The sequence below is a fragment of the Salmo salar genome, chromosome ssa23, assembly GCF_905237065.1.
Source record: "Salmo salar chromosome ssa23, Ssal_v3.1, whole genome shotgun sequence".
Lineage (NCBI taxonomy): Eukaryota > Metazoa > Chordata > Actinopteri > Salmoniformes > Salmonidae > Salmo > Salmo salar.
In genome coordinates, this window is record NC_059464.1 from 24,088,363 (window position 1) to 24,107,677 (window position 19,315).

General features: G+C 40.6%; 1 protein-coding gene across 2 annotated transcripts; it reads right to left on the reverse strand.

Annotated features, from left to right (window-relative positions):
* Nucleotides 1–1,107: 1,107 nt before the first annotated feature.
* Nucleotides 1,108–15,653, reverse strand: LOC106584289 (E3 ubiquitin-protein ligase RNF170). Of its 2 annotated transcripts, none has more exons than XM_014169362.2 (6): nucleotides 15,478–15,653; nucleotides 13,684–13,738; nucleotides 8,123–8,231; nucleotides 4,051–4,124; nucleotides 3,737–3,847; nucleotides 1,108–3,051 (listed from the first exon to the last, which is right to left on the reverse strand). In XM_014169362.2, the coding sequence occupies exons 1-6, from the start codon at nucleotides 15,516–15,518 to the stop codon at nucleotides 2,734–2,736; spliced, it is 708 nt and encodes a 235-aa protein (XP_014024837.1). In that variant the 5' UTR covers nucleotides 15,519–15,653; the 3' UTR covers nucleotides 1,108–2,733. The 2 variants fall into 2 exon arrangements, with proteins under 2 accessions (XP_014024837.1, XP_045562271.1); XM_045706315.1 differs by having other exon boundaries at nucleotides 13,699–13,738; nucleotides 15,478–15,641.
* Nucleotides 15,654–19,315: the final 3,662 nt, after the last annotated feature.

Below are 19,315 nucleotides of genomic sequence, written 5' to 3' on the forward strand. Positions count from 1 at the left end.
AAATTATATGGAATTATACAATGGGTGGGTCTAATCCTGGATGCTGATTGGTTAACACCGCATTCCAGCTGGTGTCTATTTAAGCAATCAGGTACAAGGGGGTGTAGTATATGGGCATCATTACATCAAGTGTATTTGTGGTCTATGCTATGTAGGAAAAACAAAATGATCTCTGAAAACAAGGATAGCAGAACTCAGGAGTAATATCAGGACCCTTGACCAGAGAAACCCTGTGGCTGCGCATTTCATGGAGGCTCGTCACAACATTAGCTCTTTGAGATACATTGGCATCGAACATGTTAAGACTCCTAGAAGGGGGGGAAATACTGATAATCTATTATTGAGAAGAGAATTGTATTGGATTCAATGTTTGTGTACCATGTACCAAGAATTTGATATCAGACCATTTCTTACATGAATATGTCACTTTGATTTGTCTTGCCTTCCAGGTTACCCACTTGGTCATTTTGTAAATATTATTTTCTGGAACTACTACATGTACCCATCTCATTGTTATTCAATTATTAGAGATACACATTGTTTTTGCACCCACTATGTGTCATGTCCACAATGGTCATGTGAGGTGAAATGTGTATATTTTGGGATGTGAGCACTCAGTTTATTTGACCTGACGAAGATTTGTTTCAGATCGAAACGTTGTCAATAAATCTGTGAATTGGGAGCTTTAACACTGTGCGGGCCTTCTTGTTCTATGCTAGTATTCTTTATTAGCCGAGCACCTATGTTTTTAAGGATGTGCGTATGACCACAAACCTTTCTTTATGGCCAAACTATCAGGGCTAAGGGCTGTTCTTATGCACGACGCATCGCGGAGATACAGCCCTTAGCCGTGGTACTGTATATTGGCAACATACCACAAACACCCGAGGTGCCTTATTGCTATTATAAACTGGTTACCAAAGTAATTAGAGCATTTTCAAATAGATGTTTTGTCATACCCATGGTATATGGTCTGATATAACACGGCTTTCAGCCAATCAGCATTCAGGGCTCGAACCACCCAGTTTATAATTCATAAATGACCACAGGCTAAATCTATACCTATTTACTCCATCTGACTGTGCATCTGACTGGATAATCAGTTCAGCCAGGCCATTTATATACTAGATCTACACTGTAAAAAGTATCTAGACATTATCTCCCATTTCTTTTAGACTAGCATTTGGTTTTCAACAGCGGAGATTTGTAATAACCTTGCTGTCTGTCTCTCCAACATTCAAACATTGTTTCAATATTAAAATTCAATCTCCAGCTGTTGTATGGTAATGAACGTCTCGAGAAAGACAGGCTTGCAGATTTTCTCAGCCAGCCGAAATCATGAATCTGCATAATTTCTTTGGATATATACAAAGAAAAGAAAAACACGAAATGCAGCTCATTCGCTTTCATTCCAGCTTCAGTTTGAAATTATTGTGTTAGCTGTGTAGTTGGCTATCTATTCTGAACAGTGGCCTGGCAAGAGGGCAAATGTTCTATGCCAGGCGAAATCGCACATTATTAGTTCATTGTTATGGATGTATCCACATTCAAGGTCTCTAGAAAACAGCTTAAACAAATGCAAATGCAGTTACTTTGGCTGCACTTTTTTTGGCGTGAATGTAAGTTAGCCATAGTTGGCTAGCTAGCAAGCAAGGGATAAGAATGTTGCCAGCCAGTATGGCAATAGAACATTGAGAATGTATACCACGGATATGATAAATATAAAAGGGATAATCAACTTGCGTTCTCCAGAAAATAATGCAACTCCATGGAAGGTCAGTTCCACTCCGCTAGTGGTGTGTCGTGGAACACACCTTCCACGTGTTCATTATTTTCCATAGAAAGCATAGCCCCTCCTTGAATATCCCTTACATAATGCACGCTCTAGAATGCCAGTCAGAAGCAAGTATTCAACAATGCCTTGGTAAAATATCTAGTATTTACATTTTAATTTTATAGTACTGACATCACTGAAAAAACAGCAGGGTTGCGTCGACAGGGTGCAACACAATAGGCCTCCATTTAATCTGCACCCTCCTGAACAGACCCCAGGTCTCACTGAACCACTGAAGGCCAGTGATAACCATTACTGTCTCCAAAATAAAGACTACAGGTACTGTATATACTGTAGGAGTAGAAATAAACACTACACAAAAAAACATAATAAAATGCTACATAAAATACTACATCGTAATCCATCAAACATGCCCACTCTCAAATGAGTTGAGTAGGACTCAGTGGAGGCTGGTTGTAATGGCTAGAATAGAATTATGTTAGATACCGTTCCATAAATTCCATTCCAGCCATTATAATGAGCCTGTCCTCCTATAGCTCCTCCCACCAGCCTCCACTGGTAGGCCTACACCGCATGTATGGAGAAACTAGTTGTGTAGGTTCCACCATGTAGCTTTCACCATCTCACCAGATCACTGGTCATGAAGGAAAGAAAGAAGGCAAGGTCTGAGACGTTGAGACACCTACGTCAGCATACATTCATCAACGCATAAACTGGGCCCCTGGTTAGACTGCCTGCTGTTCGCCTGTAATTAGCTGTAAACCTAAAGGTTGTCTATGCCAGTGCTACAGTGAGTCCAACACCTGCTAACACCAGGATGAAAACCAGCAGACGGACGCTGCTGACATTCTGCTAGGTCTCGCTCAAAAATCGTTTCTTCACCTTGAGATCTCCTGTTGAAACAAAGGTGAAATCACTGCAGGTTATCATCTCTGCTGCTACAGCGAGTTACTGAGCAGACCTACTCCCTGTGTGGCTGTGTGTGCTGAGGAGTTCCCACTCTCTGGCGTCATTTGCTGGTTGATGTTGATAACACAGGTGAGCAGCAGGAAGACCACCACCAGGTCATCCAGGACCCCCAGGAGGCTAGACAGGGAGGATGGAGTGTCCAGGGGGGCAGAGGAGAGGGACACCATGGCCCCAAGACAGCAGAGCACCACTCTGAGAAAGAAGAGGCACACGAGCCCCCCCATAGCGCCCAGGCCGCGGGCTAGCAGCTGCAGGAACAGGGGCGTGTCACACAAGTAGTCTGTCACCTAAGGGACAGAAGACAAGACAGGGGCACAGGTGTGAGTAGAGGGTGTCACGGTCACCTCACCTGGCTTCAGGTGGGACAGAGATCTGGCTCGTGTTCACTAGAGTAGAGCACAATGTAGCAAAAGGTTTTGTAACGTTTTCTTATTTTAGATCAGTCCAGATTAACTAAAGAAAATGAGGAGAGGTGGCCACTTTAGAGTATTGAGATGTACCCAACAGGATCAACCACAGGAGTGAGAGAGAATTGTATTCTACTTTAGTGTGATTTCCTTCCATTGTCCTTGTACAATACAGTCTCTATGCGGTGGTTGCGTAAGCAGTATTCCAGTTACAAAACCATTATCAGAGGGATGGGAAAGGAACTCACCTTTATTATCATGTAAATACTGCCATCTTTTCTGCAGCCACATTCAAGGTCAAAATGAAATCACAGAACCTGATATGTTCATAAAAGGTGAGAGAGAGCAAGCTATCTACAGTATAACAAAGGCTATGAAGCTCTAGTCTAGAGAGCGAAAAATACCTGCAGAAAGACCCTTGAGAAAGTGTTGTATGGTTTAATTGGTAAAGATTATCTGAAGGTTTTGTGTGTTACTAGGTTGTAGTGTGGTTGTAGCATGTTTTAATAAATGTTGTGTGTGGTACTCATAGAGATAGAACAATGTGGTCTATGGTGGTACTGACCCTTCGAGGGGTTCCTGAGTAGCGTTTGTTGTAGTCGGTAATTTCTCCCAGAACCTCCCTCTCCTTTCTGTCTGACTGACCCTCACCGAATAGACAACACAGGACACTGACCTGAGAGAGAGAGAGAGAGAGAGAGAGAGAGAGAGAGAGAGAGAGAGAGAGAGAGAGAAAATCCATTCCAGTTACATTCAATCAATTCTGAACCATTATTTATCACTTTTATTCAACATAGTTTTGCTATTTTTCTTGTCGGATAACAAGTGTAATATCATGGTAATAATGGATGTTTCTACAGTTGGGTGTGTCTTGCTTACCCTTTGTCTACACAGAGGGCAGCTGATGGCATCCAGCCAGGACCCAAGTCTCCAGTACGAGATCAGACAGGGAGCTGCAGACAGAGAAACAAGGTAACATAAATAAGTACTCAATCACTACTCTTTCCATTAATATTTGTACCCCAAAAACTACGATTCACCATTAGGGAAACTGTCATATTGCTAGTGTAATGTGTTCATATTATTGTGGGATTGAGTAAAATGCGGGTATGAGCAAAATGCTGACGGCAGCATGAGAAGCTTTTGTACTAGTGACATGACCTTGTCTACTGAATGTTAATTAACTAAGTACAGCTCCTCTCTCTCTCTTAGGGGGAGGCATGGGTAAGAGGGGCAGGTCGGGTGGAGTAGTTATTGCATCACGTGATGATGACACAGACACTGGTGAAGGACAGGGAGAGGAGATTGACATATGCTACTACCATTATCAACCACTATCTGAATCCACCACTCATATAGCTGTCTATCACTGTTGTCCCACTTCTGTAATGAGATTATGGCCAAAACAGACAGTTTTACTTCAAAATACAAAACTGATGATGGAATTACTCAACTGATCCGTTGCATACTCAGGGATAGCAAACAGAACTGGGTCGAAAAAGTATTTAAAATGTGTAAAATACTTGGTACTCTTGATTTAGAAAATTTGTATTTTGCACTTTTGGGAGTATTTATTGGTTCTATTAAGCTTGACAAACTAAATCCAGCACACGTCAAATATTACAAGTATTACAGCACGCAAACGAACAGACTAGCAACCAGGTTAGCGTTGTCATAACAATGCCATATGATCACCATATCCTAGGACTCTTTAAGACCGTGGATGGCTGGGGGAGTTCCTCTTTTCCATGGTTTCCATAGATACCCTCTGGCCAAATGAGAGAGGTGTGCGTGAATGATCAAAGCCTGAGTGTGTGTGATCTCTTTCAGGTGGGAGCCACACACTCGTTCACTATAGCAACGATTGTCAAATATTAACCCCCCAGGCTAGACAGGTCTTGGGGCTCTCATCACATGACACAGACGGAAAGTTTCATTGACCAGACAGCCTCATGATGGACAGGCAGATGGACAGACAATAGAGTTAATTAATGAACAGATCCCCCCCTTGACCTGCTGCTGTAGTCAATATGTTGTATGGCATTTTCTTATGTAAGCTACTCACTTAGGTTTTAACGACCTTTGCTTTAGGAGATCTGAGGGAGGACTACAATTTTTATATAAACACCATCGCTAGCACAGGGAAGAGAATAATTATCTCTGGCCCCGTCCCGTGTTTTTTTTTTAAGGAACTCAGCCCGGCTTTAAACTTACTCTTGAAAGTTGTAGTAGTAAAATGCACAAGGTGCAATTTGAAATTGGGTAGTGTATCATCAGTTCCTCTTGTCAAGTCAGACACTTCATTCCTTAGAGAGCTATTTAGAATAATATAATGCCCAGATCAACTAGCCCATGTCAGTTTTTTTAGCCAAATGTAACGCCCTGGCCATAGAGAGGGGTTTTTGTTCTTTATTTTGGTTAGGCCAGGGTGTTACATTGGGTGGGCGTTCTATGTTCTGTTTCTATGTGTTTGTATTTCTTTGTTTTGGGCCGTGTGTGGCTCCCAAATCAGGCACAGCTGAAGTTCGTTGTTGTTGATTGGGAGTCACACATAAGTGCAGGTTTTTCCGTTGGGGTTTTGTGGGTAATTGTTTCTGTTCGTGTTACTGTGTTAAACGTGACAGGACTGTTTTGGTTGTCTGTTTATTGTTTTGTATTGTATAGTGTTCTTGCCGTAATTAAATATATGACGAACATTAACTCCGCTGAATTTTGGTCTTCTTCCGACGACAGCCCTTACACCCAAAGATATTGTTGTAATTTTTGAGTCATTCAAATACCACATGAATACACATTAGAAAATGTGCTTTAAAACTACAAAATGATTTTTGCACGCCATGATAAAATGTGTAGAATTGCAGGAAATAAGCTTTAAACCTGCAAAATTCTCTCCACCAAAAAGAGAGGTATGAACAGTTTGTCATGAACAGCGCTTGTGCTCATAGAAATAGACGTGGATCCCCAATGCTGGAAGGGGGGCCCTGATTTAAAAAGTTTGGGAACCCCTGCACTTTTTAAAAGAGAAGGGATTTACCATAACCGCAGGGGTTCCAGGAATATTTCCAGCTTCATTGCAAACTGTTTTAGACACAGACCAACAGGGTCTGGTAGTGCTCTAGTTCTCCCGGGCAGAATAAGGAACAGAGGATTTGGAAAGCATCAACTTCTGTAGAAACGGCTCTAGGGTTATTTTGAGTAACTTAATTTATGTTCCCTTAACTCTGCCTTCTAGTGAGTTTATGCAAACTGTCATCTCCTACCATTCTGATAGATTGGAGACTATCAGAAAATGTGGTTGAAACGTTAATCATTTGGTTGTTATTCCATTGGTTACCTTGAGGCAGTTGCCCCAGGGGCAGAGTGGCCCACACTCATTGAATATGTCGCTTTTAAATGTTAGAGCAATCACTAGTAAAACCTTTCTCATGAATGACCTCATTACAGAGCTCAAAGTTGATTACATGTTTCTCACTGAAACATAGATTTCTTCAGACTGTAGTGCCGCTCTTATTGAAGCCTCCTCCTGGATTATAGCTTTTTGTACTCTGTCAGAAAAGGGGAAAAGGGTAGAGGACAGCCTTTTTCCCTTTTCTGACAGAGTATGAAAAGCTGTAATCCAGGGGGAGGCTTCAATCAGAGCAGCACTACAGTATTTACAATATTTATCTATTTTAACTACTGCTCTAAGCTGTAAGGACATTTTGTTTGGCGACTTTGGGTCTTTTGAGCATCATGCCATACTGTTTCAATGTCAGCCACCAGTGCTGTCCACCGAAGCACGGCCACACTTTCTTTAATGTTTCTCTAAACTATTGTCTATTGTGCTTGAGAACAATGATAAAATAATTGTGTTTGGTGGTTTTAATATTCATGTTGACAAAGAGACTGACTCCAAAGCCATTGAATTTATTCATCTTTTGAGCTTTATGGACTTTATCCAACGGGTTACTGGGAATACTCAGGCCATACGCTGGACCTGTTATTACCAAGGAGCTTTCTATTGACATATCTTCTATAGTTGATGTTGCTTTATCTGATGTCCACTGTGTATTTTGTACTACCTTGTTGCCCATAGCACAGGGTAATATTGAACGCATTATTAAGAAACGCCATCTTACCTCTGAAGTAGCTACAGATTTTATTGAGTGTATGAACAATACTCGATCACCTACTCTGCCTTGTAGGTGATGATTTAGTTGATCACTTTAATAGCAAATTAAGTGCAACCATTGATACCACAGCTCCAGTAAGGTTGAAAAAGGCCACATCCAAACAGAGAGCCACTTGGATGAGTGAGGAAACGAATCAATTCAAGAGAAATTGCAAAAGGAAGTGAAGAAAGTCAAAGTTGCAGCTCCATTATGATATTCTGAGAGAGCAACTTGGCACATGTAGCATGGCAATTAGAAATGCCAGATGGGGGCCTCCCGAGTGGTGCAGCGGTCTAAGGCACTGCATCGCAGTGCTAGAGGTGTCACTACAGACCCAGGTTTGATCCCGGGCTGTATCACAACCGGCCGTGATCGAGAGTCCCATAGGGCGGCTCACAATTGGCACAGCGTACCTGAGGGGTGCCGGAACTGTGGACATACTATATTTAAACCACACTGTTTTAGCTTTGCTTTTCCTTAGGGTGATTTTTAGTCGTTCAGTCTTTATGGTTTTTCTTTTGTTTTTTATCCTCTTACGTTTTGTTGTGTAATAAATATTTCATTTTTTATTTTCCTCATTTTTTAAAAATCTTTTTTTTCCTGGGAAGCACATTGCGTTGCATTCCATGTCTGAACTGTGCTGTATAAATAAAGCTTGATTGGATTTGATTTGATGTAAATGTTAATATGCTACCTTCTGGGCCCTGAAGACCTCTTTCTTTCTGTACAAGTCTCTCTTGACCCATAGATAAATCCGATCAAATTCTGGTTTCGGGGGATGGTGTGTGGTGCTGTCTTACCACAGAAGAGATGGCCACAGTTGGTCTGTACAGGAAAGCTGGCAGTTTGCAGACACACAGGGCAGAGCCAGTCTCTGTGGTCCGCAGATGGACAGATCTGAGAGGTGTCCTTGAGAAAGAGGAGTACATTGGTACAGTTAGAAATAAATATAACAAAGGTTTCTGTTTCTCCTCTGCACTTAATTGATCACAAAAGAGTGATTGGACACTGTGGCCCTCATGAATATGAGATACACCCCCCTGGAATAGCAGGACAATAACAGAAACAAACACGTGAAAAGAGATGAAGCCAAAGTCTTATAAATCACAGTGGACCTCATCATAAGGACATATCAGCTCTGAAATTATCAAAGTCTAAGTTAGCTTGCCAGCTGGATGGAGCTCTACGATCTCCTTCACTCCATACTGCCTCTGTTCTCAGCATTATTAATAACATTAATGGGTATTAGTGAGAGTTATCAGTTAATTTAGAGATTTTTTGGTCCATTAATTAATATTAGTATTTTCAAAAAGTACACATTTCAAAACCTTGATGAAAATGTACATTTCCGTTAGTTTATCATACTAACGTAATCAAAATGTCATGAATTGTAACCACTTTTAAATGGACATGCACTGAGTGTACAAAAAATTATCAACACCTTGCAGTGTCTATTGTATCTTTTGATTGACACTGCTATGTGATTGTATTGGTTGTCACATTAGGGCTTAGAACCCTTCATGGCATTTGCATAAAACATCTTAAGTGTTATCCTTAAAGGGACATTTAAAAATCTCCAGCACCACCCGAACATCAACATACAGTTGAAGTCGGGAAGTTTACATATACCTTAGCCAAATACATTTAAACTCAGTTTTCACAATTTCTGACATTTAATCCTAGTAAAAATGCCCTGTCTTAGGTCAGTTAGGATCCCCACTTAGTTTTAATTGTGAAATGTCAGAATAATAGTAGAGAGATTTATTTATTTCAGCTTTTATTTATTTCATCACATTCCCAGTGGGTCAGAAGTTTACATACACTCAATTAGTATTTGGTAGCATTGACTTTAAATTGTTCAGTTTTTGGTCAAACGGTTCGGGTAGCCTTCCATAAGCTTCCCACAATAAGTTGGGTGAATTTTGGCCCATTCCTCCTGACAGAGCTGGTGTAACTGTGTCAGGTTTGTAGGCCTCTTTGCTCACACACACTTTTTCAGTTCTGCCCACAAACTTTCTATAGGATTGAGGTCAGGGCTTTGTGATGGCCACTCCAATACCTTGACTTTGTTGTCCTTAAGCCATTTTGCCACTACTTTGGAAATATGCTTGGGGTCATTGTCCATTTGGAAGACCCATTTGCGACCAAGCTTTAACTTCCTGACTGATGTCTTGAGATGTTGCTTCAATATATCAACATAATTTTCCTCCCTCATGATGCCATCTATTTTGTGAAATGCACCAGTACCTCCTGCAGCAAAGCACTCCCACAACATGATGCTGCCACCCCCGTGCTTCACGGTTGGGATGGTGTTCTTCGGCTTGCAAGCCTCCCCCTTTTCCTCCAAACATAACAATGGTCATTATGGCCAAACAGTTCTATTTTGTTTCATAAGACCGGAGGACATTTCTCCAAAAAGTACTATTTTTGTCCCCATGTGCAGTTGCAAACCGTAGTCTGGCTATTTTATGGCGGTTTTGGAGCAGTGGCTTCTTCCTTACTGAGCGGCCTTTCGGGTTATGTTGATATAGGACTCGTTTCACTGTGGATATAGATACTTTTGTACCTGTTTCCTCCAGCATCTTCACAGGGTTCTTTGCTGTTGTTCTGGGATTGATTTGCACTTTCCGCACCAAAGTACGTTCATCTCTAGGAGACAGAAAGCGTCTCCTTCCTGAGCGGTATGACGGCAGTGTGGTCCCATGGTGTTTATACTTGCGTACTGTTGTTTGTACAGATGAGCGTGGTACCTTCAGGCGTTTGGAAATTGCTCCCAAGGATGAACCAGACATGTGGAGGTCTACAATTTTTTTTCTGCGGTCTTGGCTAAATTTCTTTGGATTTTCCCATGATGTCAAGCAAAGAGGCACTGAGTTTGAAGGTAGACCTTCAAACACATCCACAGGTACACCTCCAATTGACTCAAATTATGTCAATAGCCTATCAGAAGCTTCTAAAGCCATGACATAATTTTCTGGAATTTTCCAAGCTGTTTAAAGGCACAGTCAACTTAGTGTATGTAAACTTCTGACCCACTGGAATTGTGATACAGTGAATTATAAGTGAAATAATCTGTCTGTAAACAATTGCTGGAAAAATTACTTGTGTCATGCACAAACTAGATGCCCTAACTGACTTGCAAAAACTATAGTTTGTGAACAAGAAATTTGTGGAGCAGTTGAAAAACGAGTTTTAATGACTCCAAGCTAAATGTATGTAAACTTCCGACTTCAACTGTATATAAACACCAACATTGTATGTGAAAATGGCAAGTTTGAATGTTTTGTGTGTGTGTGTGTGGGGAGGGGGGGTATTGTATACTAGTTAGTTGGTGATGTTAATTGAAACACCTATCTTCCTCTCTTTTTTACTACAAAACATATTAACACGTTATTTTCATGTACAGTATGTTGGTGCTGGAGATGATGAATATGAAGTTGAACTTATATTTTTCCCTTCTCTAAGGGAATTGTGTAAGGGTGTTGCATCGAGCCTCTGAAACATTTCCTTAGGTAAGTGCATCATTTAAGGGTTTTATGATAGTTTGAAGGCATGTATGCCATAGAATTAAAAATTAGAATACTAGAATGGTCATTAACCTCCTTCTGATGGTCCAAATGTCAGCCATATTGGTTAGGGAGTTGGTCTACCATGGTTTGCCAGTGCTGTGATAAGATATTGTGTAAAACAATGAATGTGAAGAATTGATCTGCACTGTACAGTATGTGTGTTAGCTAGCTAGCCAGGCAGTTTTAGAGGAATGATTCCATAAATGTTTTGAATTAACTGACAATATGTTAACATTACATTCCAACAATGCAGTCAATCCACAGCCATACATACACTGGCTCATATCAGTTCATGATAGGACTAGTTGTAAATGCAACAAGTACTGATATTGTATCATACAATAGCACTCACAGCTATATATAAAAACAAAATCTGAGACATTTATGGTCTGCTTACATATATTTTAGATGCTATTTATACAGAAAATGTTCATAAAACCTGTATGAACTGTATTTATTATTATATGACAATATTTTAGGTTGACTATAATTCCATTACACAATTTCTGATACATAGCATGCCTTACTTTTATTTTCCTGTCTAAGTAAAAGCAGGAAATGCATCACCTATGGCCAGGGGTGAAAGTATTTTCACCTTCTATATGTGCACGTCGTTGCGCATAATTCAATGGGATCACTGTGGGCCTAGTTGTATATATTTGTCATTTAACTTTTAAAATGTATTACTTTTATTGTGGCATAAACACAACCAGTCATGATGTTTTCATCTGATTGTCAAACAATCACTTCAAACGACTCCTACCCAAGCAAGTTAAGTAAAGGTTAAATAAAAAATACAAATTTTGTTAATCCACTCGCAGCATATTCCCAGTCTCCAAACAGTGGTGAATGGAAAGAGACATCTCTTACACAAAACACCACAAAGTGTAATGAAATTTGGCGATTCTCATTAGGCCAGAATTTACGCGTCCACTGCTGTCCGTGCGCGTTTCTGAGTCGGCCACTCATCTCTGCCTTGGCAAAATGTCAGTGTTTTAGTTTAACCACATCGCATTTTGGAGCGTAGGATATACCACCTGTTTTCAAGTCCATTCGCTCATTTTTATGCCTCTGATATACGATATTGATAAATAATGGTGTAAATAAAACTGACTATCCTACCGATCCTCGACTTCGGCGATGTCATCTACAAAATAGCTTCCAATACTCTACTCAGCAAACTGAATGCAGTCTATCACAGTGCCATCTGTTTTGTCACCAAAGCCCCTTAAACCACCCACCACCGCGACCTGTATGCTCTAGTCGGCTGGCCCTCGCTACATATTCGTCGGCAGACCCACTGGCTCCTGGTCATCTATAAGTCTATGCTAGCTAAAGCTCCACCTTATCTCAGGTCACTGGTCACGATAACAACATCCACCCGTAGCACGCGCTCCAGCAGGTATATCTCACTGGTCATCCCCAAAGCCAACACCTTCTTTGGCCGCCTTCCTTCCAGTTCTCTGCTGCCAGTGACTGGAACGAATTGCAAAAATCGCTGAAGCTGGAGACTTATATTTCCCTCACTAACTTTAAACATCAGCTATCTGAGCAGCTAACCGATCGCTGCAGCTGTACATAGCCCATCTGTAAATAGCCCACCCAATCTACCTACCTCATCCCAATATTGTTTTTATTTACTTTTCTGCTCTTTTGCACACCAGTATTCCTACTTGCACATCATCATCTGCTATTTATCACTCCAGTGTTAATTTGCTAAATTGTAACTACTTCGCTACTATGGCCTATTTATTGCCTTACTTCCTCACGCCATTTGCACACACTGTATATAGACTCTTTTTTTCATATTGTGTTATTGACTGTACGCTTGTTTATTCCATGTGTAACTCTGTGTTGTTGTTTGTGCCGCACTGCTTTGCTTTATCTTGGCCAGGTCGCAGTTGTAAATGAGAAATTGTTCTCAACTAGCTTACCTGGTTAAATAAAGGTGAAATATATATATATATTTTTTTAAATAGCCTACAGTTTTCTAGGACATTTTGTTTTAATTATTGTGATAGGCTCATGTTTTACCGGTACGGCATACCTCTATTCTCTTTTGACTGAACGCCATACCGAACTGTACCGCCTTACTTTCACCCCTGCTAATGCCTCTACTGCCATTCATTCCAATTAGACTGGTTTTAGATTTTTCCCTGACCAATATGGCTGCCATTTTGGCCCCATTTTGGAAATTTGACAGTTTATGACATAGCCCCTATAGTAATATAATAGGATCTCTATGTAAATGGCAGAAAGAGTTTTTGGTTACCATGAAGATGACCTGATTCACTGAATAAACTACTCATCAAAGAGATGGTATTTATTTTGGGAGATAGCAAAATAGAACTTCTAGCTACATTTAAGACAGGAGAAACAAATTCATTCAGAAGATAATAAAACACGTTTCTTTTAGTTACTTTTTTCTCAACTTGTTTTGATTACGTTTCACTTTTTTTCACTTCAAGCTAATTTACACATAGCCATCTAGCTATGTGGCCATGGATTGTGTACCTTCCATTGTTTAGCTAAGTAGCTAAAGTTACCTAACTAGATGGTGGATGTTTTCCTTTTGAAACCAGGGCAGAGGAAAGCAACATTCAACTCCCCAAATGCTGTTTACATTTATATCCATACTGAATGAAACACCCTCTCTCTCTCTCTGTGTGTGTGTGTGTGTGTGTGTGTGTGTGTGTGTGTGTGTGTGTGTGTGTGTGTGTGTGTGTGTGTGTGTGTGTGTGTGTGTGTGTGTGTGTGTGTGTGTGTGTGTGTGTGTGTGTGTGTGGCCTCACCTTGTTGTAGCTTACATGTTTGAGGGCTGTTCGGTCCTGTGTGTGTTCTGAGGATCTATAGGAGGTGCATTCGGAAAGTATTCAGACCCCTTCCTTTTTCCAATTCTGTTTTTACATTACAGCCTTATTCTAAAATGGATTAAATAACTCTACACACAATACCCCATAATGAAAAAGCAAAAATAGGTTTTAAGACATTTTTGCAAATGTATTACAAATAAAAAACTGAAATACCTTATTTACATTACTATTCAGACCCTTTGCTATGAGACTCAAAATTGAGCTCAGGTGCATCCTGTTTCCATTGATCATCCTTGAGATGTTTCTACAACTTGATTGGAGTCCACCGGGTAAATTCAACTGATTGGACATGATATGGAAAGGCACACACCTGTCTATATAAGGTCCCACGGTTGACAGTGCATGTCAGAGCAAAAACCAAGCCATGATGTCGAAGGAATTGTCCGTAGAACTCCGAGACTGGATTGTGTCGAGATACATATCTGGGGAAGGGTACCAAAACATGTCTGCAGCACAGTGACCTCCATCATTCATAAATGGAAGAAGTTTGGAACCACCAAGACTCTTCCTAGAGCTGGCTGCCTGGCCAAACTGAGCCATCAGGGGAGAAGGGCCTTGGTCAGGGAGGTGACCAAGAACCCAATGGTCACTCCGACAGAGCTCCAGAGCTCCTCTGTGGAGATGGGAGAACCTTCCAGAAGGACAACCATCTCTGCAGCGCTCCACCAATCAGGCCTTTATAGTATAGTGGCCAGACGGAAGCCTCTCCTCAGTAAAAGGCACATGACAGCCAGCTTGGAGTTTGCCAAAATGCACCTTAAGGACTCTCAGACCATGAGAAACAAGATTCTCTGGTCTGATGAAACCAAGATTGAACTCTTTGGCCTGAATGCCAAGTGTCACGTCTGGAGGAAACCTGGCACTATCCCTACAGTGAAGCAAGGTGGTGGTAGCATCATGCTGTGGGGATGTTTTTCAGCGGCAGGGACTGGGAGACTTGTCAGGTTCGAAGGGAAAGATGAATGGAGCAAAGTACAGAGAGATCCTTGATGAAAACCTGCTCCAGAGTGCTCAGGACCTCAGACTGGGGTGAAGGTTCACCTTCCAACAGGACAACGACCCTAAACACATCCAAGACAACGCAGGAGTGGCTTCGGGATGAGTCTCTGAATGTCCTTGAGTTGCACAGCCAGAGCCCGGACTTGAACCCGATAAAACATCTCTGGAGAGACCTGAAAATAGCTTTGCAGCGACACTCCCCATCCAACCTGACAGAGCTTGAGAGGATCTGCAGAGAAGAATGGGAGAAACTACCAAATACACATGTGCCAAGCTTGTAGCGTCATACCCAAGAAGACTTGAGGCTGCGAAAGGTGCTTCAACAAAGTACAGAGTAAAAGGTCTGAATACTTATGTAAATGTGATATTTCATTTTACATTTTTTTTTTTAAATAAACTTTGGATCATAACTGGGATCTTATGGCTAACTACCCAGTGCAAGTTTAGTTAGTTTTGTATAAAAGTCAGTAACCAGATACTACTGTAGATGCCCCATTATGTTCCCCCTATACCAACTACCCAAACTAGTTAACCGTGAAAATCCTAAGATACCAGACCGTTACAGTCTATGTACCAAGCACCCACATTTTCTGACACCCATACATGAAACACCCAACCACACCTCCACTAGCAGCCTCTGCAGTGTGTGAGTGGGTGGTGTGTAGAGGAGAGGGTATAGATCCTCTGTTTATGCCCAGAGAAAAGAAGACTTACCTGGGATGAGAGCTGTGGGAGGGTTGCATGGTCTGATTCATCTGGCAGCTGTCTGATCTAGAGCTAGAAGTATAGGTATGGTAGCTGTACACAGGCAGAGAGCCTGAGAGTGTGTCTGTAGAGTGTGTGTTTCCCGGACAGGCTAGAGAAGGAAATGCTTCCTGACAGCATCACTGTACACAATAAATCTGACTGGTATTGTTAATCATTAACTAGGCCTTTCGATCTGGGAGCTGAGGGCTGCCTGCCTGCCTGGAAGTGACCTAGAGAGACCATTGAGTGACAATGTACTAGTATAACATAGAAGCAGATTCTCTCATATGTGATAGATGTGACTGGTAAATTTGATTATAACATGAAATCAATAAGGGCTCAAAACAAAATAACTGTGACCACTCCCATCTCCACATTCTATTTTGATCATGTGACCACCCACGCAAGGTCAAAGCTATCCTCTTTGACCCCACCTTTTTAGTCCAACTTGGTCAATGATTTACTATACGTTTACTCAGCCCTGACCCACATATTTTTTATATTTTTTTACCATAAAACACCAGCTCTGTGGTGGTGAAATAGAGTTGTGAAATAGCTTATTGTTGTCTATCCATATGTATTAAACTACTGTTAAAGAGCTACCCAGTTGAAAGGAATATCAAACCCTCTCTAAATTCACTAGGATTGGCATCATAATAGTCTTCATACATAAGTCTGTCACATTGGTACTGGTAGATACAGATTAGCAATGCCCAAGGTCAAGACTACAACTGAATTCCCAGTCTGCCATGATAATGAGTAACAACATTTACACAAACGTTTACCTTACAGTTCTTGGCCAAAAGAAGAAGGTCAAAATGCCTCAGAATGTCTAATTACAACAAGAGTTGATCGATGTCACAAGGGCCACTAACAGTGACTTTGCCGCTGGAGATGGCTAAGGTCCCATGTCACACAAACACACACACTGATTACTAGCGGTTTGTCCCAGATTCCTTAATAAGGCATCATGGCTGGCCAGCAAGTCCAGGTTAAATATATGACATTACAAAATACACTACCGTTCAAAAGTTTGGGGTCACTTAGAAATGTCCTTGATTTTGAATGAAAAGCCAGCTGCCCGGAGTCGCCTCTTCACTATTGATGTTGAGACTGGTGTTTTGCGGGTACTATTTAATGAAGCTGCAAGTTGACAACTTGTGAGGCGTCTGTTTCTCAAACTAGACACTCTAATGTACTTGTCCTCTTGCTCAGTTGTGCACCGGGGCCTCCCACTCCTCTTTCTATTCTGGTTAGAGACAGTTTGCCCTGTTCTGTCAAGGGAGTAGTACACAGTGTTGTACGAGATCTTCAGTTTCTTGGCAGTTCTCGCATGGAATAGCCTTCATTTCTCAGAACAAGAACTGACTGACGAGTTTCACAAGAAAGTTATTTATTTCTGGTCATTTTGAGCCTGCATTCGAACCCACAAATGCTGATGCTCCAGATACTCAACTAGTCTAAAGAAGGCCAGTTTAATTGCTTCTTTAATCAGAACAACAGTTTTCAGCTGTGCTAACATAATTGCAAAAGGGTTTCTAATGATCAATTAGCCTTTTAAAATTATAAACTTTGATTAGCTAACACAACGTGCCATTGGAACACAGGAGTGATGGTTGCTGATAATGGGCCTCTGTACACGTACAGTATGTAGACATTCCATAAAAAATCTGCCGTTTCCAACTACAACAGTCATTTACAACATTAACAATGTCTACACTGTATTTCTGATCAATTTGATGTTATTTTAATGGACAAAAAATGTGGTTTTCTTTCAAAAACAAGGACATTTCTAAGTTACCCCAAACTTTTGAACGGTAGTGTATATATAGTACACATACAAATAACAACATACAGACGCTCACAAACATTCACATCACACCTGCCCAGACCCACCTGCTCATCACTCTTCGCCACATGGCCTCAAACTGCATCATTTTGTTTCTCTCTGTTGCCCACATACTTTCAACACTTAGACAATAAACAATTTGACCATTCTATTGTGTTATCGATTGAGGATTGTTTGATTTCCAGTTTTTAACTATACGTTTTTTCAAGATGAATATCTCACTGCACTCTCTTATGCCATGTCTTGAAATATTCAGACAGACGGATTAAAAGTACATTTACATTGTAATATCTGACAGACAACTTTCTAACTCCGCCCATAACTTTTGGACTTTATAGCATTCCCAGAACGCATGGTTTATTGAGTCATTTTTTGTTTTACCATTGTGCTGTAGAATTTGTTAATTTTGTCTCTTGTGTAATAAATTCTATGCATAAATTTATATTGGATTAAGCGCACATTTTTTCGCTAACTGTTTGTTATGTTCCAACATTCCCTCCATCTTGTGCCAATATCAGTTCTTTTTACGTCTTGTTTCCCATAATGTATGTTTTTTTCTAAGAGATTGTTAGTTGGATAGGCTCTCTGTAAGGTTTTGTATATCTTACCTGTCATATGAATATCCTTTTCTGACTCAAAAAGGAAACCTTCAAGATTGTTCAGATGTACAAAAGATTTCAAATCGAAATTTTGTGATATAAAACTTTTAAGTTGAATGTATTTGAACATATAGTATGTACATATGTCAGTCCAAAATGTATTTGTAATTCTGTAATAGAAATACATTTATTTCCTATTATCAAGTTATTTACAGTTTCTATGCCTTTAGTTTTCCATGTGGACCAATTTATCGGTTAATTCTGAAAGCTATCCAACAATTGTTCCATAGGGTTGTGTTTTTAGGGACTGAAATTGGCTCTTGTAGAATACGTTTCATTTTCTTCAATATTGTTATAGTGTTTTTAACTATGAAGTTGAACAAAAGGCCCCAGCTGTTCTAATATACTAGAGAACATCAGAGGTTTCTCTCAATAAGACCCTCAACAATAAAATGGACTGATGAGTCCATAGCTGTGTTTGAATACCCATACCAACATACTGTATACTACATACCTAATGAGTATATACTACAAACTATATACTATTAGTTCATTTTAGTATACTGTAAACTAACGGTGTCCTTTTAGTTGAGCGTACTAGTGCTACACCTGTCTACCAGAAGTTGATGCTGTTGCTATGCAACCTTTTGCTAGCTTTTTAGCGTAACAAATTACTAGGGGTGTGTTCGTAAATTCAGTCTGGAGTGCCAGTGTGCTCTGGGTGTGCGTAAATTCAGAGCGTTGTCAGATTGTCCGTTCCTAAATTCATAGTGTTTCGCTCTCGGAAAGTTCAGAGCGCACACTGGACGCTCTGGCCGAGGAGTAGGGTTGATCTAACATTGGCTAGCTGGCTAGCGTTGGCTAGCTTCAGATGAGAGTGCAATGAAATTGAAGTAGCTAGCCAGAGCGAATTTACGAACGCACCCTGAATTAACAATGTCCATTGAGAATGCACAACGACAACACCACTTAGCTAGGCTAAGAATGATGTGAATAATCAAGTCAATAAACGTTGGGTTATTAGTTAGATTGCATATAGTTAATATACTGGCAAGTTCAATGTATTAGTAGCCAACTAACGTTATATAGCTAGCTAACATACCAGTACATACTGCTGTACTGATGTGCTATGCGGTTCGTAAGGATAGCATAGCTAACCAAATGTCAGCCAATATAACGTGTAATGTAACTTGTTTGAAAAGTCATTGCTCAACATTTTCTTAACATTAGTTAACGCAATGAATTTGTATCCGCTCTTGTCGGGCTTTGGCTGCATATTTTACAAAATTTTCTTCAAATCTGAAAACGTTGTGAAGCCACGCCCATTGTCTGAAGAATTGCTTTATGGGCCCTAAAA

What these genes read in the sequence shown, in the direction of transcription:
- LOC106584289 (XM_014169362.2), bottom strand. Translation starts at nt 15,518, where the DNA reads ATGAATCAGACCATGCAACCCTCCCACAGCTCTCATCCCAG. An exon ending in TCCCACAGCTCTCATCCCAG is followed by an intron (nt 13,739 to 15,477) that starts GTAAGTCTTCTT and finishes CACCTCCTATAG; the next exon opens with ATCCTCAGAACACACACAGG. An exon ending in CTGTGGCCATCTCTTCTGTG is followed by an intron (nt 4,125 to 8,122) that starts GTAAGACAGCAC and finishes CTCTGTCTGCAG; the next exon opens with CTCCCTGTCTGATCTCGTAC.